The sequence below is a fragment of the Natator depressus genome, chromosome 11 (assembly GCF_965152275.1).
Source record: "Natator depressus isolate rNatDep1 chromosome 11, rNatDep2.hap1, whole genome shotgun sequence".
Lineage (NCBI taxonomy): Eukaryota > Metazoa > Chordata > Testudines > Cheloniidae > Natator > Natator depressus.
In genome coordinates, this window is record NC_134244.1 from 27,451,387 (window position 1) to 27,476,026 (window position 24,640).

The 24,640-nt window shown below is 43.2% G+C and overlaps 1 protein-coding gene and 1 long non-coding RNA gene across 5 annotated transcripts in view; one reads left to right on the forward strand and one right to left on the reverse strand.

Moving 5' to 3' along the window:
* Positions 1-20,001, forward strand: part of LOC141995874 (uncharacterized) — a 27,715-nt gene extending 7,714 nt beyond the window's left edge. The window contains exons 2-4 of one of the 2 annotated variants that reach the window (XR_012641417.1): positions 3,675-3,756; positions 6,384-6,524; positions 19,632-20,001. This is a non-coding gene — a long non-coding RNA (uncharacterized LOC141995874). Of the gene's footprint in view, positions 1-3,674; positions 3,757-6,383; positions 6,525-6,687; positions 6,768-19,631 lie in introns of those variants that run through there. The other variant, XR_012641418.1, reaches the window with a different exon arrangement.
* The window catches only part of NMI (N-myc and STAT interactor), a 52,610-nt gene that overhangs the window by 1,751 nt on the left and 26,219 nt on the right, over positions 1-24,640 (reverse strand). Inside the window, exons 1-9 of one of the 3 annotated variants that reach the window (XM_074967331.1) lie at positions 16,969-17,125; positions 9,138-9,188; positions 7,374-7,451; positions 7,049-7,207; positions 4,651-4,758; positions 3,396-3,558; positions 2,110-2,216; positions 1,799-1,988; positions 1,074-1,180 (exon numbers count right to left, since the gene is read on the reverse strand). In XM_074967331.1, coding sequence (XP_074823432.1) covers positions 1,074-1,180; positions 1,799-1,988; positions 2,110-2,216; positions 3,396-3,558; positions 4,651-4,758; positions 7,049-7,207; positions 7,374-7,451; positions 9,138-9,182 — 957 coding nt within the window. In that variant the 5' untranslated portion in view covers positions 9,183-9,188; positions 16,969-17,125. Of the gene's footprint in view, positions 1-1,073; positions 1,181-1,798; positions 1,989-2,109; positions 2,217-3,395; positions 3,559-4,650; positions 4,759-7,048; positions 7,208-7,373; positions 7,452-9,137; positions 9,189-11,255; positions 11,337-16,968; positions 17,126-24,640 lie in introns of those variants that run through there. The other 2 variants (XM_074967330.1, XM_074967332.1) reach the window with 2 other exon arrangements.

A 24,640-nucleotide genomic window follows, 5' to 3' on the forward strand; every position in this document is an offset into this window, starting at 1 on the left:
CTAACACAGGTCTGTGACACAGCAGCATCCGTGTTTATAACATGTTGTGTTTTTTTCCTTATTGACAGAGTTATGTTGAGAAAACATTCTCTAGCCAGGTTAGGACCAGTGATTTAACCTGGGGGTTTGTGTATATGCACACTCACACCTAAGCAGAGGGAACTGGGAACCTGGTACGCTTACTAACATACCCTATGCAAGCCCAGGGGAGGGGTGGGAGGAAAGGTACTGACCCTACAGTATAAGTACTGTTGAAACGTATAAAGAACAATGCTAAGACAAACAATCCTGGATATTTGCATCTGGGCCAATACACACTGGAGTGCATATTGTAAATATGGGCATAGAGAAATCATTTCTAACCTCATAGGTAGATGGATAAAACTTTATGCAGAGAAAAACAGCTTACAGAGAATTCACTGATATACATGAACTGTGGGGTTTTGCAAAGAGGACTTACTGTTTGTAAAAGCTTTGTGGGTGCTTTTAGGTCGATTGGGAATGTTGGTATAATATACCCATTAACCACAGCACAGGCAATGAGGGGTTAAATTAATGCTAGATTTAGTAGTGCTTTTATGATATGGACACTGATTCATCAATTGTGTGTAACTTAAATGAGAACAATTAAGCCATAAAACACCTGATGGAACCTTATCTCTGCCCTGACTGTAGACAGACATGGTTACTGCTGTGACATATGATGAAAAAAGCATTTGTAATTTCTGAGTGAATTACGGCCCTCATATTGTAGGTCATAAGATCATCAACAGAGGAACAGGCTATGGGGGACTCTCTGCAAGGAGTGAACACTCCCCACAATCTGTAAAGCACACAGCTCCTGTGCCCCAGAGGAGCCTAAGGCCAGGCTGGTAGATCTACAGCAATGGGAATTCACCAGCAAGTTCTTGTATACACCCACCTAAAATGAGGGAGAAACAGCAGCTCTGAGAACTACAGCAGTTTTCCTGACACTCCGTGACCTGAGGAGAAGATTCTGTTCACAATCCACCCTCCCAGAGCACAGATTGTTTGCTCTGTTTTAGGATGTAGCGTCATTAAGATTAATTTACCTGAAATTTTTCCAAGTGCTTTTCTATGCTTGGGGAAATAGAAAGCATAAAGCGCTTTTCATTTATGCAGAAAGGATGCTCTGTACGTCTCATACAGTTGTCAGCAACTAGAACAAAGAATTCAAAAGTGAGAAATAAAATTAATACTATCTAAGGGGTATTTTTAAGCATGTCAGAAACAAGACCAATCATTTTAGTATATAGTTAGAAACTAAATACAATTTTTTAAAGTTTACTATTTGGAAATTGGAATTGACATTTGTGACAAAACAGATGTTAATTAACTGTCCACTAAAGTTTGTGGATCAAATCTACAGCTGATGTAAATTAATGCAGATCCACTGATTTTAGTGGAGTTTCACCCATTGACACCAGCTGAGAATCTGGGTAACTTTCAGTGGCATGACATGACAAGTATATTTTCCCACTTTTCTCTTTCCTGTAAAATAAAGTCCAGTAATGCAAAGGCAAAAGAAGTTTTGAATACTGTAATGTGAGGGCAAATATCAAAGCTTCCAAGCTGTGTATGAATTCATATTTGATCCAAAACAGCTTTAAACAGCTGTGTTTAAAGACCTATGGGCCTGAGTCTCTTCTCATTTATAGTTGAATAAATAAGGAATAATTCAGCTGAAGTCCATGCAGTTCCACCAGGGCAAAAACAATATAGATGAGTGGAGAATCAGGCCCTGTAACTTTAGCTAACAAGATGTTGTATAAAATACCTCCAGGTTTGAGGAATGTAATAATGGCTGTGCGAGACCTTCTGTCATATCTCACATCCTTTACTTCTCCTCCTCCTTGTTTGGATTTGTAGAAATTCAGTTCTAATTTATCTCTGATCCACTCATCAGGTATTGGTAGATCTGGTACTTCAGAAATATTGATCTTCTCTCCAGAAATTGTGACATGGAGCTAACAAAAAACAGACTTTATTTTCTTTATGTGCTACAGTACCCGTTCGATACAGTTTTTGAAAACAAAGGTACATATTCTTGAAGTATCTCAAAAGTTTTTATATTGACCTGTCAATTACCTCAAATTTGACTCCTGTTTCTAGTGTAACCGGCATTGCTTTCAACTCTATCTTTTCATTATCCAGGCTCACAGTATGCTTACCTCTTCTTATCAGTTTCTGGGCAACTGCAAGGGAAATTAAGAAGATTTTCAGGTAGCTTTACACTAATGAAAAGTACTCCCTAGTGCCCTTAGCCAAAAATCTCTTTAGCATCACTAAAAGTGAAATAAATGGGAGTGAGGTGCCTAAGTGCTTTTGAAAATCCCACTAGGCACCTATCTGCTTCGTTATGTGTTAAAATACCTTTTTAAAATCTCACCACTGTATGTAATGTGCATCACTAGTAAAGTATTTTAGGATTGTCAGTATGAAAGATGCTATCTCTATATACAATATTATGGCTAAATCACTACCAGTATGAAACATTTTGATTCCAGCTAAGAGTTAATTGAGAAATAAGGCAGGCTCTTGCTTTATGTGAAATTTTATTTACTAGTTTGCAAACAAACTGTTCTGTTTAATTTAAATCTGCATCAACTAAGTTCCAACCTCCAACTCTACTGTAGGCTCGGGTTGCCTGCATTTTAATGGGGCACAGCTGTGTCTGAAGGAGGCTGATGTAGGGAAAACTGCCCTATATCATTGGCATGGATTTACTAATATTGACTATAAGTCTGTACATTAATGTTGTGAAAGATAACATTGACTGATCCAAAGCCCACTGAAATCTGCAGAAAGACTTGCACTGATCTCCATGGGCTGTAGATCAGGCCTCACCCCTCTGTGAGGTAGGATCTATGTAATTGAGGGTAGACTGTTGGTATTCTGTCAGCTGAGTTTAATTGGACTAGAGCTGATGCTGACATAGTGGGCAAAATTCTACTCTCACAAGGTGCAGTTGTCTACCTCTGTGCACCCATCTGAGTGACTGGGCTCTGAATGTAGAGAAAGTGGGATTGTCTCAATATTGTTTTCAACTTTATTTGGGTTTTAGCCCACGAAAGCTTATGCTCAAATACATTTGTTAGTCTCTAAGGTGCCACAAGTACTCCTGTTGTTTTTGCAGATACAGACTAACACGGCTGCTACTCTTAAACTTTATTTGTGATACCATGAAAATGTTTGCATCTAGGCTGAGAGCCAGATTCTGGTGCTCTTACTCACTGTAAGCAGGTTCCCCCTCCAGCCCTGGAAACCCAAGCTAGTAAGCCCTCCTGCTGATCAAATAAATTGTTGTTTAACCCCATATCCCTTGCTGTTAACGTGAAATACATTACTAGTTATAATTAAAATATGTACCATACCATCCTCCTCTTCAAAAGTGAGAAGAGCTTGTCTTTGCTGCAATCTGAATGGAATTTTTGCAGCTATGTGAAAAAGGCAGCAAGTATTCAAAAATGTGTCATCACTCTCAGCATTTTTCATCCCAGTAAACTTCATTGTCTTTTTCTGTATCTCTCTTTTAATCTAATATTGTAGGATCAAGACGGGAAATGACAAAGTTTAAATAATTTATTAAGCAACTGAAAAAATGTACAGTATGCATCTTGCCTCACTCTGCAGTATTCTTTTTTTTTTTTAAGGCTAATATACAGTAGGGCTGAATTCACCACTGATGTAACTGGACTGAAGCAGGACCAAGTAAACCTAGACCATCCCTGACAGGTGTGTGTCTATCCTGTTCTTAAAAACTTCCAGTGATGGGGATTCCCCAACCTCCCTTGGATCCTATGTCCCCCTAAGGAGTTTGGTCTGTAAGCTTTTACTTTTCCTCTCCAATAAACGTTGAGCACAAACTTGTCCTTAGGTACTAAAACTCCAGTTGAAGTAAATAGGGATTCTACCTGCAGGATCAGAGCTTTGATGCGTAGAACTTTTAACACCAAAGGAAGTACAAAACATTGTGCAAAAGCAGATATCACAAAGCAGTTTATGGTTACTGTTTGTGCTGTATTGACTGTAGCTCTTTGGTAATAGGAGGCCTGCTAAAATTGCCTTGCATGTTACTAACTTAGCCAAATAAACAGGAATGTTACAGTGCTTCATAACATTTGCAGCAGTGTAGCCAAAAGAGAGGTCTGATTCTGAACTCACCCATATTATACCAATATAACTCCATTGACTTCAAATGATTTGCATGCTATAAGTGAGATCAAAATTAGGCTACATGCAATTTGGGAAAACTAAAGTTACAATCATGTTTTTTTCTGTAATGGACAAGTCCCTTTTCTTTCGACTCCCCTTTCTGACAGAGATATAAAATATGAACTCATGAAAATGTTATGCACTATTTTCTTTTTCTTTCAATTTTGTCCTGATCTTTCTTTCTATCTTGTATCATCCAGTTTCACATTTCCATTTTTCCCCTCAGCGTCAAGTGCATTTATTAACTTTGCCAGATAGAGAATGAGAAGGAAAGCAATAGCTGAATTTCATACTGAACTCAGTGGAGCTACACAGATTTACAAAACTGATGATCTAGCCCGTAGAGTTTAGAAATTCAGAAGTAAAATATGTCCATTTGAAAGCTATATTGTAAATATTTCAAATAGCAATTACCCGAAAATCCTGTGAAAGCTTTGAACTCTTTGCTGCAAGGTCATCTCTGAGCTTCTGAATCTCCCTCTGCAGCTCAATATTTTGTTGCTTTACTACAGTAAGATTTCTCTGCAGATTACAAAAATATATATATATAAAATGCATAATATGTAGAAGAGTCAAACTCTGGACTTCAGTAAAAAGTAGTAGGCCCTAGAAATTGGAAAATGAATTTCCGTTTTTAATCTTTTGCTAAAAATAACCAACCACGCAACTATCAATGGCATGAACAATTATGAGATAGATTAAAGCAATGGTACAAATTACTATCCAATAGGTAAGTTTGCTGTCCAAGGAACAGCTCCATTCAACTTAAATGAGAAAAGTAAGATTTCAGAAACATTTACATACCACCATAAACTTACACTGCACTTTACACAGTTAGGCCCTGAACTTTCATATACACAAGAGGAATTTATACATGTGAACAGCCTTGTTTAGTTCAATGAAATTAACTGTGTGCATTAAATTATTCATGTGCAGGATGGGGTCCTAGATAATCTATATTCCCTGTCTTGAAGAGTTTAGAAACTGAGGGCCAGTTCCTGGCCCCCTCCCACTCCACTCCCTTTATGCCACTCAGGAGGTAAAAAGGGAGCAGAAACCAGCTGCATTTCTACAGCTGGGGATATCATAGGTGTAGGGGAATCCCGAGTGGGATAAAGCCAGTGTAACCAGCTCCCATGCTAGCTGTCTTGCGGTGCTCGGCATAGGGAGCACATCAAGATTAGAAAGGGGACATGGCAGAAGTGATGAGCTCCAGTTATCCTGAACTATTGGGTGGCTCCTTTAGTGCCATTATCAGCTCATGGCATTTACAACAGTTCCCAGATTGCTCTAATGTCTACCGTTGATGTTGAAAACAGAAGTTATGGGTTTGATGTAGAAATTACAGGGTAAGGGTCTATGCCCTGTCTTGTGCAGGTCAAACTAGGTGATCACAAAGGTGCCTTCTGACTTTAAAATCTATGAATCCATGATCAGAGAGCCACAGTAACTCTCTGAGACATCCCAAAGAGCAGAATGAGTACAGCAGAGGATTTGGGCTTTAGAGCCTGATTCTGCAAATGCTTGTGCATCTAAGTGACTTTACCAATGAATAATCCCATTGACTTTGGCTGGAAGTACGTACATATGTAAAGTTACTCACATGTGTAAAGTGTTTTCAGGATTAGGCTCCAAATAAGATAAGACACAGAATGATGACAATGCACAGAGGATATAGATTATTGATAAGAGAAAGAAAGGATTGCTTGAAATAGAGGGTTTTAAGCGGGGATCTGAAAGAGGACAGTGACAGCACCTGTAGGATGAGGACAGGGTATTCCAGGTGTAGTTACAAGCACAAAGCTGAGTAGAAAAAAGAAAAAGGGCACAGTGAAGTAAGAGGACTGGGAGGAACATAAGGCGGAAGTAACAACAGAGATGTAGAATGAGGCAAAACTGTGTAGAGCCATGAAAATGAGGACAAAGAGCTTGAATTTCATATATTTGGCTACTTACATTCTACTATGTCTGAAGTTCTCTGTAAATTAATAATGTACCAGCAAAACAAATTAAATCCATCATTTATTGGTTTGAACATCATCTACATGAAAATCATTATTAAAAATACCTTGGGATATTGAGGTAATAGCCTCTGAGCTACAGCTGATAGGTCAAATCTAAAACTGTATTGCAAATCTCTCTCCCAGATAAGCGACAACCATCAGCCCCTGACAGTCTAGGAAGAATTCACTGCCTACCACTCATGTTCCAAATGCCTAGATTACATACCCCAAGGACAATTACCAACTAATTCTAAAAGGAAGCAGAGGATAACTTTGCCATCCTTGGTAAGTAAACTTTTGTGTCTATATGCAGCTATGTTAGCTGCAAGCTTTCTCGGGTTGCAAGCTCTCTACAGTTATGTAGAAATGACTAACTCTCCTGGATGCTCTAAGCTTTTATGAGGAGTGTTAAGTTTTGTTTTAAAGTGTTCTTTATGTAATTTGATAGAGCAACTGAATGACCTAACTCAACACAATGTGGACTTTAGCGAATAGTAAGACTGTGCTGTCAGTGGGAGCCTTGGACCAAGTGAAGGTAAATTCTGTTAGCCATCACTTTTTACCTATGATGTAGAAAGTCTTAGCTTTGCCTGCATTCTTTCAAATAATTACTGCAAGATATTTTTTATTTTTTTTTATCATGTAACTTCTGAATTTTGTATAAAATGATGTGCTAAATATTCTGGCCCTACAAAATGTAGTTCTGATGGAGCTGTTTGGATTGAAAGGGGAAAGTACTCCACCCTACAAGGAACACATCTACAGCTCTTCTCCAAATGTTGATAGCTATGGGTAAATTCTCTTATTACCTCCTGGTTTTCCTTTCTTATAATGCTTTCCTTATATTGCTCCTCTTCGAAATGCATTAGCTTTTTCAGCTCATCTTGTGCCTGGTTTCTCTTTTCATCAGCACTTAGTTTCAAAAGAAGGAGCTCATCTTTTTGTTTTTCAGCTTTTTCAAGCCTTTCCTTGATATTGAAAACAACAAGTACTTTAGTATATTTTCATTAGAACAAACAAAATATTGTAAAGTCGGTTTAAAAGCAATCTTTGGGCAATTTTTTTCTTTGGACACATTCATGCTGCTGCTGCTGACTTCAGTGAAAACCTAAGAGCTGTACAGTTCATACGCACCTTCCATTTTTCTAGTTCTTCTTTAAGATTGTCAACCTCATCTGTCTGTGTGCCAGAATGGTCAGTAACTTTCAGATCCTAGAAAGACAAGAAAATGCACAGTACTATTTTTCACTTTATAATATCACCAGATATGTCATGCTAGAGAGACTACATTCACTTGTTAAATCATTATCTGTACAAATCATACCAGCAGTGTTCAAACTATACTAGCAAACTGAGAAGAATAACACTTTGCACTCGTTTGAAATATTTTGCCACTGTAGTTATGAGTTAATCAGTGTACATGGCAGTCCAGTTCTTGACTGAGTGCCTTTTGCTGCTTCTCTGCAACTCTGCCTGTCCAGATGGGTGATGGGGAGAAAGTGCTGATGAGGCAAATCTGATAGAGACATGCTGAATTAGATATTCCCAGTATTTTCATGCAGGAGTATAACAGATGCACTATAACAACGAGTTTCTCATTTTTACTCTTTCACTTCAATAAGTCTTGACAGTTAGACAGAAATCACTGAACTACTGTTGTGGTTGGAAAGGATATAAATCTCAGAAAATGGATTTTGGTCATTAAACGTGGGGACCTAACTGGAAACTATCCAAATAGTTCTGACACACCATGGAGGCATGCTGCCCCGTGTTCTTCCAAAAAGAACGAAGATCATTGGGGTCAACTGAGGTCAATGGGTTTACTCACAGTGTATAGAGTTATATAGATAGCCTTGGCAGAATTTGATTTTTTTTTAATAATTTCAATGGATAATATTAATGTTTATTTTTAAGCATTTTTATCAATTTAAATTTTCACACTTGTGGGAAATTATGGAGGAGTAAGATAACTATTTAATGCCAGCATATGTTGAGATTCAAAAAGTTAAAGCTTTATAATTGTTAAAACACAATTTGTCATCATCACATCATAATATACAAAGCAAACGTCCTTCAATCAACAAATCATACTTGTTTTTACCATTCATTTCACTAGTCCAGTTGTAACAAGCCTAATACAAAAGTTTAAATCATTACTTGGGCAGTATTTTCCTTACTTTGCCTATCTGTAAATTTCGGTTATTACTGATGGAAATTTTTTTGTCACTTTGTGTGTGAACAGTGAAATCGACATTTACCAACAAAATTCTAATCCCTCCAAGCCTAGTTATAGGTGTATAAATCTTTGCAGGAGCAGGGCCTTAGATGATTAGATTGCCAAGAATAATATAGGGAGGTAAAAACAGGCTCAAAAAGTATTTCAGAATTAAAAAATTAGAACACAGAAGTTCACATACAGAGAAAACTTGTAGCTGGGCTGAGCACCAGGAATGAAGGGAAAACCCTTCTTGCTCCATTTTATTTCCCGTTGCAATATTCTGAAAGAGAAAAATTCCGGAAAGACCTGCAGAAAAATCCTTCTTGTTTCACTTAAGATTACGTAAAACTGGAATGTGAATCATAAAATTTAGGCATAGAAAAGACCTATTAGGTAATCGAGTCAGTTCCCGTGCCAAACTGGATAGTCCACAAAATATTTCCGACAAAATATTTTCCAGTGCTTTGTCCCATGTATTTTTTTTTTTTTTTTTTTTTTTTTTTTTTGTGAAAGGAAAAGAGAGAGAAAGGAGATGCAGGCTATAATTGGAAACTGTTCAGAAAAAAAGAATGCCTATTTATTACTGAAAAATGTCTTACAGCATTAGCTAAACATCTCCATATAGAGATCTCCTTTTCAAATACAGATTCTTACAGCATGGCACAACAGAAAATACTTACCATAGAATCATCTTTTAAGGAATATAGTTCACTTGTTAAATCCATTGAACCCTGAGGAAATAGAACAATACACCACTTTCACAATATGTAGAACATACAGGATAATATAATAACCTGAGAGCAAGACATGCCAAGATTTCTACAGTGCACAACTTAAGGCTTTGATATGGCAAACACTTAAGCATGTGTTAAGCACGTGCATAAATCTTTGCAGGTCTGGGATTTATGGAAATAATCTGCACCCATCTCATGCTTACACTGAAGTTTGATTTAGTCTTGAGGAAATTAATATTAATTCAATAAAACGACAAACTAACTTAATTGAGGAAATTGGAAATTTCCAAATTATTTCCAAATAATTCCAAATTAATTGGAAATTTGCTCCATGAATGGAATTCTTATTAGTGTCAACTGGAAATTTTTGCACAAAAATGGATCATGGCCGTTCCTTTTGTATGTATTATTTGTATTGGAGTAGCAGCTAGATGCCCCAATTAGGATCAGGATTCCACATAATACTTGTCATTGCATTGAATGCAGGCACTTATGCTGATGTCATATCACATTATAGTACATATTATCAAAGAATCAATGTTAGAGAAAACAATCTGTTATTGTGGCAGGACTTGTTTTCACAATAATGTTAACTAACTAATCACAACAATCTCATGAGAGAAGTAAAGCACTTAACTCTATGTTAGCGATGAGGAAACTGAGAAAATGAATAAAACCATCTCTTGGTTATTTCACTACATTATACATACAGTATGATAATTTGAAAAATAATTATTTTACCAGAATAATAGCATCTTAGATCAATATACAGTTAATTAGATATTTTTCAGTATAAAGATTGTTTATTATTTCATAAAATAGAAACAAAGATAAAAAGAACATACTTCATTATGAGTTATAAGGCCAGTGCTCTATTACAGGGGTCGGCAACCTTTCAGACGTGGTGGGCCGAGTCTTCATTTATTCACTTTAATTTAAGGTTTTGCATGCCAGTAATACATTTTAACGTTTTTTAGAAGGTCTCTCTCCATAAGTCTATATATTATATAACTAAACTATTGTCATATGTAAAGTAAACAAGGTTTTCAAAATGTTTAAGAAGCTTCATGCCAGCCGCTCAGCCCGCTGCCAGCCAGGGGTTCTGTTTACCTAGGCCGGCAGCCGGCTGAGCGGGGCCTGCGGCTGGGACCTTGTCTGGCAAGGGGCTGGCAGCCAGAACCCCAGACCGGCAGTGGGCTGAGTGGGGCCGGCGGCTGGGACCCCAGACCGGCAGTGGGCTGAGCGGCTCAGCCCGCTGCCACTCAGCCCGCTGCCAGTCTGGGGTTCCGTCCGCCGGCTCCTGCCAGCCAGGGTCCCAGCTGCCAGCCCTGCTCAGCCCGCTGCCGGTCTGGGATCCCGGCCCTGCCCACACAGAGTGGGTACCTACCTTCTCCCTGGTTCTAGCCCATTCTCTTCCTCTCTCTCTGCACTGAGCTGAGGGTGGGAGTGCACTGAGCACAGGACTGGGGGTGAAGGAGCAGGCTGGGGTTGGGGTGTAGGGTCTGGCCAGGAGCTAGAATGAGGGAGGAGGCTCAGGGTTGGGGCAGGAGGTTTGGGTATGGAGTGCTTACCTGGACAACTCCCATTTGGTGCAAGGGGTGCAGGTAGGAATGTAGGGGGTGCAGGAGCTCCCGTTTGGTGCTCAGGGTGGGGGTGAGAATGTGGGGGGTGCAGGAGTCAGGGCATGGCGTGTGGGGGGGCTGAGTATGTGTGGGGGTGCTGGAGTCAAGGCTGGGGTCGAGGGGGGTGCAGGGGTCAGGGCAGGAGGCTGGGGTGTGTTGGGGTGCAGGGCAGAGGGCTGGGTGTGTGTGAGGGGGGTGCAGGAGTCAGGGCAGAGGGCTTGGGGCATGTGAGGGGGTGCAGGAGTCAGGGCATGGGGTGTGGGGGGTGCAGGAGTCAAGACTGGGGGTGCGTGAGGGGGGTGCAGGAGTCAGGGCAGAGGGCTGGGGGTGTGGGCTAGGGTCGTGGGGGTGGTCCCAGCCCCCTGCCCAGAGCGGCTCATGGCAGGGGGCTGGAGGGGGTATGCCCTGATTCCACCCCCCTTCCCCAAGGCCCTGCCCCCACCTCTTCTCCGCCTCCTCCCCGGAGCAGCGAGCGCGCTGCGGCTCTGCTTCTCCCCCTCCTCGCAAGGGCCATCAGCTGATCGGCGGCAGGGAGGGAGAGGAGGAGGGACAGGAATCCAGCATGCTGGGGGAAGAGGTGCGGGAGGGGGGAGCTTGCCTGCCCTGCAGTAGCACTCAGCAGGACCAAGCTTCTTCACCCTGCCCCTGCGGGGAAGGGGTGGGGTGGAGAAGAGCGGGCCGGGGCGGGCAGGATTTTTAATGGCACGCTGCTGTCTGCTGGGGTCCCAGCCTGGGTTCGGCAGCGGGCTGAGCGGGGCCGGCGGCTGGGACCCCGCAGGCAGCAGCGTGCCATTAAAAATCGGCTCGCATGCTGTCTTTGGCACGCATGCCATAGGTTGCCGACCCCTGTTCTATTATATTTAATATTACAATAATATTAGGATGATCATAAACATAGTAATGAACACACTGGAAAATGTTTATCCTGGAGGTAGTGAAGTTCCATATAAGAGCAAGGATCCACTTGTGCACATGTGATGTCAGGACAGGGTAGGGCGGGGGGCTACAAACGGTTTTCAGAGTTGTCCCCTTATCTTTCAAATATTTTATGCACTTGCTTAATTACATGTGAGTAGTGCACTAGCAGGATCAGGGTGTTTGTTATAACACACATGTTTGTTATATGTTATATGTTAATGTTTGTGTGTTTATCTTGTTGTGTCAGGACCACACCTTCCCATCTGCAGTACTGCCAACCCAAAATGTTTCAAAAAAATCATGAGGCAGGTTTAAAATGTATCGGATTTTTTCCCCAAAAAGGGTTAGTTTTATGTGATTTCTGGCTTCCAAGCTTTCAAGCATACTTGGGTTACATTTTCAAGCTTTTCTCTGCAACCATGAGAGCTAGAAAGTTGCACGGCATTTTCTGGTTTTATTTTAATCAAAACTGCAGTTCTCACACATTGACTTTTCTCTAGGAGGTGGGGCTTAAAGTAAAACTTTTGTAAGCCTTGCAATAAAATCACAAGCTAGCACCACTGCTTCTGCTTGGAAAGCACCTAGAACACTTCGAGTGCCATCCAAAAGAAGTAACAGTAATAATATTATCCACACAAAAATCTGCTATATGTAACATACCAAAGAATCAAAGAATCATAGGACTGGAAGGGACCTCGAGAGGTCATCTAGTCCAGTCCCCTGCACTCATGGCAAGATTAAGTAAAATGGCCCATCAAGATAATACACTGGTGGGCTGCGAGACAGTGTTTACATTGACCGCCCGCAGGTGTGGCCACGGTTTGCCATTCCCAGCCAATGGGAGCTGCGTAAAGTGGCGGCCAGCACATCCCTGCGGCCCGTGCTGCTTCCCTCAGCTCCCATTGGCTGGGAACGGTGAACCACGGCCAATGGGTGCTGCAGGAAGCCGTGCCTGCAGACAGTCAATGTAAACAAACTGTCTTGTGGCCTGCCAGCAGATTACCCTGACGGGCTGTGTGTGGCCCATGGGCCGCAGATTGTCCATCATTGATCTAGGCCATCCCTGACAGGTGTTTGTCTAACCTGTTCTTAAAAATCTCCAATGATGGAGATTCCACAACTAGGCAATTTATTCCAGTGCCTAAACCTCCCTGGCTGCAATTTAAGCCCATTGCTTCTTGTCCTATCCTCAGCGGTTAAGAAGAACAATTTTTCTCCCTCCTCCTTGTAACAACCTTTTATGTACTTGAACATAGTTATCATATCCCCTCTCAGTCTTCTCTTTTCCAGACTAAACAAACCCAGTTTTTTCAATCTTCCCTCATAGGTCATGTTTTCTAGACCTCTAATAATTTTTGCTGCTCTTCTCAGGACTTTCTCCAATTTGTCCACATCTTTCCTGAAATGTGATGCCCAGAACTGGCATAATACTCCAGTTGAGGCCTAATCAGTGCAGAGTAGAGCGGAAAAATTACTTCTTGTGTCTTGCTTACAACACTCCTGCTAATAGATCCCAGAATGATGTTCACTTTTTTTGTAACAGTGTTACACTGTTGACTCATATTTAGCTTGTGGTCCACTATGACCCCTAGATCCCTTTCCACAGTACTCCTTCCTAGGCAGTCATTTCCCATTTTGCATGTGTGCAACTGATTGTTCCTTCCTAAATGGAGTACTTTGTATTTGTCCTTATTGAATTTCATGCTGTTTACTTCAGACCATTTCTCCAGTTTGTCCAGATCATTTTGAATTTTTAATCCTAACCTCCAAAGCACTTGCAACCTCTTCCAGTTTGGTATGATCGGCAAACTTAAGTGAACTCTCTACTCCATTATCTAAATCATTGATGAAGATATTGAACAGTACCGGACCCAGAACTGATCCCCAGGGGACCCCACTCATTATGCCCTTCCAGCATGACTGTGAACCACTGATAACTACTCTCTCAGAACAGTTTTCCAACCAGTTTTGCACCCACCTTATAGTAATTCCATCTAGGTTGCATTTCCCTAGTTTGTTTATGAGAAGGTCATGCGAAACAGTATCAAAAGCTTTACTAAAGTCAAGATATACCACATCTACTGCTTTCTCCAAATTCACAAGGCTTGTTACCCTGTCAAAGAAAGCTACCAGGTTGGTTTGACACAATTTGTTCTTGACAAATCCATGCTGACTGTTACTTATCACCTTATTATCTTCTAGATGTTTGCAAATTGGTTGCTTAATTATTTGCTCATTATCTTTCCAGGAACAGAAGTTAAGCTGACTGGTCTGTAATTTCCCGTGTTAGCCTTATTTCCCTTTTTATAGGTGGATAAACACAGTACAGACCCGTTTACACGCGAATCCGCTTAATGCGTGGTAGCACCATACCTCCCAGTGCTACCTATTTAACACACAAGACTCGTTAACAAGCGGTACAGGAACTTGCTATGTAGCGCTACAGCGGTGCTCACTAACTCACTGACATAGAAATCGACAGGAAGTGCAGAACGGAAATGTGTTGTACGTCTTTACCGCTATTTGTAAAGATGTATCATGCCCTCTTAGTCATTGTCATGCTAGAGAGAGATATAATATATAGTAGTTATATAATAATACATCTACTACATTAGAAAATTTTAACCGTAGGCCTAATATAATGACAGAGGGCAAGCGTCAGCATTCCTACACTGTAGAAGAAAAACTAGCTGCTATAGATTGAGTAAATAGCGGAGAAACCCAGGCCAAAATTTCAAAAGATATTGGGATTGCCGAGTCGACTCTCGCAGGATGTCTAAAAAATGAATCTAAACTGACTGGCTTTGTACAAAATATCGATTCTGCCGCAGGGCTTAAGCAAAAACACGTGCGCTATTCAGCAAAACCCACAATAGACAAAGCCATGCGCATGGGGTTTGCTCAGGAAAGGCTTAGTTTGGATACGTCGCCGGAAATCATTACTGAGTGGCTGGAGATGGATGAAGATTGCCCGACTTCTGAATTTCTGTCCGAGGAAGAAATATTAGTGGGCTGCAAGGCTACATCAGACCGCGAAAGTGATGGCGAGGATGTCGTTGAAAATGTCAACATTTCACCCACAGAAGTTCTTAGTGCTGTAGAAATTGTTGTAAGATTTATGGAGGAGCAAAATATGGAAAATATCGAAATCATTCATCTGCGGCAAATAACAGATTTCATAAGAAAGAAAAAAAATGCAAGCCAGAAAGAGCAGAAAATAACGGCACTTTTTTCTAAGTGAATCATAGACACTTTTTTCAGCATGGCCCTCTTCACCCGTGGTCTGTTAACAGGCGGTTGTGACGGCTTGACTCCCAACATCCGCGCATAAATGGGTCTGTACTGTATAGTGCCATTTTTCAGTCTTCTGGAATCTCTCCCATCTTCCATGACTTTTCAAAGACAATCGCTAATGGCTCAGATATCTCCTCAGTCTGCTCCTTGAGTCTGCATTTCATCAGGCCATGGTGACTTGAAGACATCTAATTTGTCTAAGTAATTTTTAGCTTGTTCTTTCCCTATTTTAGCCTCTGATCCTACCTCATTTTCACTGGCATTCATTATGTTAGACATCCAATCACCACCAACCTTCTTGGTGAAAACCGAAACAAAGAATTCATTGAGCACCTATGCCATTTCCACATTTTCTGTTATTGTTTTTTCCCCCTCATTGAATAATGAGCCTACCCTGTCCTTGGTCTTCCTCTTGCTTCTAATGTATTTGTAGAATGTTTTCTTGTTACCCTTTATGTCTCTAGCTAGTTTGATCTCGTTTTGTGCCTTGGCCTTTCTAATTTTGTCCCTACATATATTCATCCTTTGTAATTTGACCGAGTTTCCACTTTTTGTAGGACTCTTTTTTGAGTTTTAGATCATTGAAGATCTCCTGGTTAAGCCAGGGTGGTTTCTTGCCATACTTCCTATCTTTCCCATGCAGTGGGATAGTTTGTTCTTGTGCCCTTAACAATGTCCCTTTGAAAAAATGACAACTGTCTTCAATTGTTTTTCCCCTTAGACTTGCTTCCCATGGGATCTTACCTATCAACTCCCTGAGTTTGCTAAACTCTGCCTTCTTGAACTCCATTGTCTTTATTTTGCTGTTCTCTCTCCTACCATTCCTTAGAATCGTGAACGCTACCATTTCATGATCACTTTCACGCAAGCTGCCTTGCACTTTCAAATTCTCAACTAGGTCATCCCTATTTGTCAAAATCAAATCTAGAACAGCTTCTCCCCTAGTAGCTTTCTCAACCTTCTGAAATAAAAAATTGTCTCTGACACATTCCAAGAACTTGTTGGATAATCTGTGCCCTGCTGTGTTATTTTACAAACAGATGTCTGAGTAGTTGAAGTCCCTCATCACCACCAAGTCTTGTGCTTTGTATGATTTTGTTAGTTGTTTTAAAAAAATTCTCATCCACCTCTTCTTCCTGGTTCGGTGGTCTGTAGTAGATCCCTACCATGACATCACCCTTGTTTTTTACCCCTTTTATCCTTACCCCCAGAGACTTCCAAAAGTCTGTCTCCTATTTCCATCTCAACCTCAGTCCAAGTGTGTACATTTTTAATATATAAGGCAACACCTCCTGCCTTTTTCCCCTGCCTGTCCTTCCTGAGCAAGCTGTACCCTTCTATACCAATAGTCCAGTCATGCATATTATCCCACCAAGTCTCTGTAAAGCACATAAACAAGAGTGCTTTATAATGAAGAAAATGTGTGTTATTTTCTTTATATTTGCGCTTTACAAGGCACCAGACTCTCTTTATAGCAAAACAAAACAGTGCCTAAAGGGCCATTGATCCCAAGGACAAAGTAAACTTGTGCCTCTCTGTAAAACCTTGGTGACAATGATCATTTACCATCATGTGTGTTCTGTGTATGGTCAATAACCCAGAGGTGTTTTTCAGAGCGGCAGCATCATACCCAGTCCTCGGTGTGCGGGCGCCCTTACAACCCGCCCTTAGGAAGCCAGCTTGGAATTTGCGCTCCCATCCTTCCCTGGCCTTAGACGCTGGCCCATGAAGACCCAGCTCTTTAAGGGAACCCAAACCCAAACCAGACGAGGCAGGCGCTGCAGGCCCCTGGCCGCTCCCCCAGGCACCGGCAGAGCCCGCCCCACCTGCTCCCGGCTGCCATCGCACTGGGCGCTCACTTTCAGTTTCGCTTTCGGAGCGGAGGCCGGGGGCCAGGGAGGGGGTGGCTGCGGCGCGGAGCGGCGTGCCCAGGCTGCACTTACAGGGGTGGGGGCCGGCCAGACCGGCGCTGCTGTGCGTGGATCGGGTCCCCCGGCGCGCTCCAGCCCCGGGCCTGCGGAGTCGCCGACGAGCAGGCAGCTGCACTAGCGGCCGCAGCTGGTCTCCCGTTCCCGGCAATGACGCGCCGGGGAGGTGTTTCCAGGGGCAGGCTGCCCTCAATGACGCCTCCCCTGCGCCCAGCCCGAGCGCGCCAGCCCAGGGGGAGTGCAGAGGCCGGGCTCTCTCAGCTGTCAGCGTCCCCACCCTTGGGGCAGCGGCTTCCCTCCCCCGGCGCCTTGGGGAATGACTCTCCGCCCTGCCCCTGGGAGCCTTCTGCCGCGCTCCGGAAACAAACTCCAGCGGGAAGCCGCCGCGCTGGTCGGGGTGCCCCTGTTTTACCCAGACCGTGCACAGGCGCCCCGCGGGGAGACGCCGCACCCTATGGGGTTGGCTCCCGTTTCCAGCCCTACTGGGTCTCACCCTGCGCTGGCACCGCGCCCCCATGTTACGGGCATCAGAGCTCCTGCCAGCCCAGCTCGGCCCGTGACCCACCTGGATCCAGCGCTCCACAATCCTTCCCGATGCTGCCGCCCCTCGGGTAGTTCCTTTTGTAGCACCTCTCCCCCACCTGGATTCCTGCTCCCTTTCCACACTAGCATATTGCAGGATGTAAGTAAGGAATAGTGTATACTAGAAGCAGTGGCGAATTAGCCACTGGGCCAACATGGCCTGTGCCCAGGGCCCGCGGCCCTGGAAAAATTGGCACCCCTGCGCCATAACCTGCTCTCCCCACCCAGCGCTTCTGCCAGGGAGCGGGGTCGGGGTGCAGGCGCTTCCTCGGCCCACCCGGCGCTCCTGCCAGGGAGCGGGGCAAGACCCCGTGCCCTGACCTCACTCCCTGGCAGGAGTGCCAGGCAGACGGAGAGGGGCAAGCCCCAGCGCCCCAACCCCACTCCCTGGCAGAAGTGCCGGGTGGGCAGAGCAGGTTGAGGCACAGGGGCACCCATTTTTCGGGCCCCCCCCCCATTGGCCGGGGCCCTGGGCATGGGCCATGTGGGCCCAGTGGCTAAAGTGCCACTGCTTCTAGATGCTCTATGCCGACAGGAGAGAGCTTTCCCATTGGCATAATAAAACCACCTCTGCCAGAGGTGATACTGTCAATGGGAGAACCTCTGCAGACGTAGCACTGTCCACACTGGCACTTAGGTCAGTGTAACTTACGTCACTTGGGAGAAGGGGGTACTTATTCACACCCCTGAACAACATAAATTACGCTGGCATAACCTGTAGTATACACAAACCCTAAGATTGGGAGTAGACTGGGAATGGAGCAATGCAGTAGAAGGTCCATGGCTACGCAGAGCTAATTGCCACACAGCAAAGAGGTATGCAGTGTAGTTGTAGCCCTGTTGGTCCCAGGATATTAGAGAGTTAAGGTGGGTGATATGTCTTTTATTGGACCAGCTTCTGTTGGTGAGAGAGACAAACTTTTGATCCACACAGACATAGGCGCTAACTCCATGGGTGCTCCAGGGCTCAGCACCCACCAGCCACCCAGCGATCAGCTGCTTGGAGGGCCCCACCAAAAAGCTGTTTGGCAGCACCAGTGGGCAGGAGGCGCGGGGGGAGGGAATGGGGTGGGAAGCAGCGGGAGGAGGGTGGGGCCTCAGGGCAGAAACTGGAGGGGGGAGCACCCACCCAGAAAGAAGAAAATTGGCACCTATGAACACACAGCTCTTCCTCAGGCCTCGGAAAGGTACTCCCAGCATCACAGCAAAATGCATGGTGAAAGAGATTTTTTAGCATAAGTAGTTAGCATATATTGTAATGGAGCATTCAAGGGAGAGTGACCTGCTTGGGTTGCAGCAAGAATTATAGGCCATGGCATGTGGCTGTGGGAGAGGCTGCATGTTCTCTCTCCCCTTCCCCTTCCCCCCATAGGGTGGGAGTAGATTCTTTCCCCCAAGTCCTGTGTAGTTCCCTGCACAAAGAATGTTTACCTGGGCTCTGTGCATAGTGAGTGGATTTAACCCGTAGTGCATAGTCAATCCACTCTTTTGAAAATATAACTTGTAAATTATAAATGGAGCTGTTACGTGTGACTCTGGAAAGAACCTTACGTAGATAAAGGGAAGAGAGAGGAGGTGATAAAATGTAGCTTAGATACAAAGACCTATGAAAATCTGAAAATTTCCCTGACAAGCCTGGATTGATGCTGAATCGGTTCTTCAGCATGATGAACCCTGTTGATATATCTAAAAATTAGAGGTGGGAAAGACATAAAGAAATATTAGATATTTCAGATGTGTGTTGGCCCTTCCTTTTGCTGGACAGCCCCAGGATCAGGGGGGCGGGGGCTCAAAGGTGTTTATAAGTGCTTAAAAGGACCATTGCAATCAGCTCCTGCCCCCTACCACTGAGCTGTGCCCAATACAGCTTGACCACAGCTCAGGATCTGGATCACAGTTGTAACACTGCACCCATATTCTTCACAGTGATATTATTATGTTAGGATTATGGCATAATTATGATGCATTTTGTACAAGATAAATTGTGAGGTGTCATTGAAAAAGTTATGATTTGCTGAATCTGATTATCCTGTTTGTAGGCATGTATCATTTTTGTATCTGAAGTTATGAACATTGCTTAGGGATCTGTATTTCAGATGGGCTTACTCTGGAAAACACCCACAGCCAGCCTTTCAGGAACAACAATGAAGAAGCCGGATGTGGCTGATGGCCCATCAGCAAAAACAATGGTCTGTGGAATAGCTTAACCTACCTGTGGGCATTTTGCACAGCCTGTAAGCAATGGCAGCTATAACACTGCAAGGACATGTGACCAGGCCACATGATTCTGGACTCCATCTTGGGATATCAGTATTTTTCCATAAACCAGTCTGGGAACCAAGTTTTGAAACAAAGGGTTCTTGCCATATGCTAAAGCTATATAAGGCAGAGAGTGACATCATCTGTTGTTCTTCACTCCCCACACAAGGAGACTCCTGGAAACACCTGGGGAGCAAAGACTGAACTGGGGGAAGTGTTGGACCCAGGCTAAAGGGATTTCTAGCCTGTGTATAAAAGACCTGGGGATTCTAAGCTGTAAAGCAAGTGCATCTTGCCCCTTAAAAATCTGTAGCCTGCCTGTACCATCAATTAGGGTGAAAATCTGCTAATTCATATCTAGTCTATCTAGTATATTAAACTTAGCTTGTGTTTTTGTTTATTTACTAGGTAATCTGCTTTGATCTGTTTGCTATCACTTATAATCACTTAAACTCTATCTGTTGTAGTCAATAAACTTATTTTTGCTTTATCTGAATCAGTGAGTTTGGAGTGAAGTGTGTGGGAATCTTAGCTCAGAGGGACTGTTGTATGTTCCTCTCCACATTGAGGGGGAGGTGAACTGGATAATAAATTCAGACTGGTTTGGGCAGGATGGTTCTGCTCTGGGGTCCTAGGCTGGAAAGCTGGGAGTTATTTTGGCTGTAGCCTTTCTATTGTTGATTCACATGCAATGGCTGGTCAGAGAGCCTGCATGTAACTACAGCTGGGTGTGTCCCCGCCTGTGTGTATGCTGGTGGAAGTGTAAAACTGGGAGCATGTCTGCAGCTTGTCACAGCAGCACAGTGTGAGAGGGATTGCAGGCTGGTGGGTTAGAGGGCTCAGTGGTACCCTAGTTCCAGGTGGCACCTGGGGGAAACCCATCACAACAGTAATTAAAGATCCCAGGGCAGTTTTGGAGAAGTAAAGTTTTCTGATATTCATCTTCAATTTATCCTTTTTCACTTTAATTCTTGCCAGACGAGAGAAATATATCTGAGTGGGAGAATCTAGCTGTACTTAGGTGCCAGATACCTCTCTTCTATACTACAGAGCATGATTGGAAGGATCCATTTTTCACCCCAAAATGGTTATGAATTAAACAGTCAATACTGATTTGCATTATTTACAGGAAAGCTTACGAAATATGTCCTAACAGTTTTGGAATGTTTCAGTTCCCCTGGGACTAAGGTCTCGGAACCTTACTGTGTGGAACTGCTGTGAGTTAGTCCAGCCGCCCCAGCACAGCCACTAGAAAGAAAACAATGAAGTAAATAGAATTTAAGCGATGCAATGTTACGTCTGAGCCAAATCCTGGTTCTTTGGCTACAAATCGGACAACTCCGTGAGCCACACAAAGAAACACTGTTTTCACAGAAAGTTTCTGTAGTTTCTTAGTATTAGTTATTTAGTTTCTAGATGGAAGAACAAAACACACACTGGGGTCTGCATTAGCAAATTACAGTGAGCTCAAGAGCTACGTCTAATGTGCATATAAATATCCATACTTTTTTTTAAAAAATGAGCTCCGACCCAGAGGTTGCTTGTGCTTTTGTCTTTCTTGCTAAATGGAGAGAATTTGCTTGTTGTTTGAATTCACGAGTTTAAAGAACCCACCGCTGAACTGCATTGTCCCCAGCCTGCAGTTACAGGGCTACAGCAGTCACTGTACGTAATTTAGAACTCTGAAGTGCATGCTTTGCCTCTTGGAACTAGTTTAAATCCTGAATTATAGGATTCTAAAGCTATAATTATAAAAATATTTGCTTTTGGTCTCCTGCTCCTGCCAAATTTTATAGTCAGCAGGATTTCTTTGTGCCTCTGCTGGCTGCATCCATTGTCCACTTCTTAGGATATTGTCTCAACCAAGTGCTCCAGGATAGGTTCTGTTTTCTCCAAATTGCCTCTCACAAGAAGTCAGAAAGCAGTTTTCCCTTCAGAAATGTAACACAGTCCATTTTACCCCAAAAACTATGTAAGACTCATTTGGTTTCATTAAAAGCAAAGTTTAGCAAGAAAAGAAAAAAATTGATTTTAAAAATGATATGCATATCTTAGCTAGTCTTAAACTCCACGACTGTAGACTCCAAAGTCCACAGTCTACACAGGTATCCTGTTGGGCCAGTTTCAATGCAAAAGTGAGAACTTGCATTTCTAGAGAGCACAGCTTCTCTCTCCAGTTTTTCTTTTTCTTCCTGACCCTTTTGACAGGTCACAAGTCACATAACCCAGACTCTGGTCTCTAAGCATGTATCACAGGTTGTTCTTTCTTCCTAGCTTCTCTCTTTTCCCCCAATCCATTCATCAAGAAGCCTGTCTACACTGCAATCAGACAGCCGTGCCTTGCCCAGGCCAGGTGCCTGGGACTTGCGGGGCTATGGCACGCAGGGCTGTTTAATTGCAGTGTAGACATTCAGGCTCGGGCTGCAGCCTGAGCTCTGGGATCCTCCCATCTTGCAGAGTTCTAGAGCCTGTGCTCCAGCCTGAGCCTGAACGTCTACACTGCAGTTAAAGAGCCTCTTAGCCCAAGCCCTGTGAGCCTGAGTCAGCTGGCACTGGCCAGCTGCGGGCAGAGCCGGCCCACAACATTTCGGCACCTGAGGTGGGGAGCTCAAATGATGCCCCTATACCCCCTCGCTTGGGCCAAAATCTTGAAAGGTCTCAATTCTGCTTTCTTCCTGTTCTACTCCTCTCATGGTACTGCTCTGCTACCTACCCCAATAAAGGAGAACTAACAACTTAAAATGCCTTGTTCAAAAATTTTAAGTAACATTTAACTTTCAAACACCTGAACAGCAAATGTAACTTTTCTTGTCTGCATAGTAAACACTGGCATTTTTATCTGTTTGAATAATCAAAGTGGTGCTTTCCATGCCTTCTTGGTTGTAAAGATTTGAACTGCTTCCTGCTGAAGGTCCACAGTCTGGGCCAGCTCATGCTCTATTGAGATGGTTGCAAGGCCGACCAGCATCTCCTGTGTCATTGTGGAGGGTAGATGTGTTTTTATTAACTTCAGCTTGGAGAAGCTGCATTCTCCACTGGCAACTGTTACAGGAAGTGTTAGAAGTATGCTCAGAGCAACAAAAGCATTTGGAAAGAGGGTGGTCATCTTATATTTGTGCACACATATTCCGGAACAGCCTTTGGAGTTGATCCTGCTGAAATGTATCTTGAAAGGGCTTTCAGTTCATCACCTAAATCACTCACATCAATATCACGCATGTCATCATGTGTCAACACTGTCTCTAGTGCCCTGCATTGCTGGTGGAGGTCTTCTTCAGGTATAGGGAGGAGTTTTGGAATATCATACAACATCCCAAATGTACTGCCGTGTTCCTTGAGCTGCATGAAACTTTCTTCAACTGACTGTATTGCAACAATCTAGCACCTGGTTAAAGAATTCAACTTTGAATTGTTTGGGGTCTCTTATGGGATTATCCTATGCCTCGTAATCAAAATGTCTTCTTCTTCGGTGACTCTTGTATTCTTGAATGGGTGGGAAAATAGCTTTAGTGGGAAGTTCCTCTGCCAACTTCTGTGCACTCTTCAGAAGGTTTTGAAATCCCTCATCTGACCGGTAAGACTGTAGGTATGACTTTGCCTTGTCCAGTTGTTCCATTGCTCCTAATATATCAAGGTCAACACCTTGGAGTCTCTTGCTTACAACATTTATTTCAAACAGTATGTCATGCCACAACATGAAGCCACACAGAAATTTGAAGTTATGTATGTTTCTGGTGATTCCATTTCCCTCTGCCACTGTTCTCCCATGAACAGTTCCTCTCACAGCGTTATGCTCCATATGGTAACTATGGCATCATCTATCTTCCCAATTTGGTGTTTGATAGGCTTTATCGCCTCCACTTGACTTTCCCATCGTGTGGCACTCAGTGGTTTCAGTGTCAGAGAGGATGTTCCCAGATGTTGCTTCAAAATTTGCCATCGATGAGTTGAGGCAGAGAAAAATACATAAATGCTCTTAGTTACATTAAAAAATTCAGCAGCCTCACTAGAAGCTGATGCTGCATCACTGACCACCAAGTTCAATGAATGAGAACTGCATGGGACAAAAAAAGCTTGAGGGTTTAACTCTTGGATCCGTGTCTGCGCTCCTTTGTTCTTTCCTCTCATGTTGGCACCATTATCGTAGCCCTGACCTCTCATGTCATCTATCGCAATTCCCGTATCTTCCAGCTTTTTAAGAAGCATATTTGTCATACCAGCTCCTGTAGTATCATCAGTGTCAGTACCTTCTAGAAAATGCTCTCCGACGGTCACCATTGCAGGGACATTTTCACTAGGTTCTGTTGTTACAAAATGCACCATTAAAGTCATTTGTTCCGTATGGCTGATGGCAGGTGTGCAGTCCAGAATAACAGAGTAATATCTTGCTGACTTTAGATCTGCCACAATCTTCTATTTGACTTTTGTTGCCAGTAACTGTATGATCTCATTTTGAATTGTTTTTCCAAGGTAGAGGTGTGTGTACATTTCTTGGGTGGTGACTCTTCTTAGATGCTCCTGGAGTACAGCATCAAACTCAGCCATCAGCTCCACAATTTTAAGGAAGTTTCCATTGTTTGGCACATACAGCTGATCTGAAGTGTCACGCAGTGCTAAATTTTGGGTAGCAAGCATTCTCACAATGGCAATGAGCCTTTTCAGTACATTTTGCCAGTAAAGAGACTCTGATGCAATCTTCTCTTGATGCTGATCATCTATGTTGGCCTTTAACCTTAGTCTCATCTCAAGCTCTTTCCACCTATGGAATGCTCTCTGGTGATTTGCTGCCTTCTCATGGCATGCCAGATTTCTAGCCAGATTTTTCTAGTCCTTTGTTCCTGTAGAA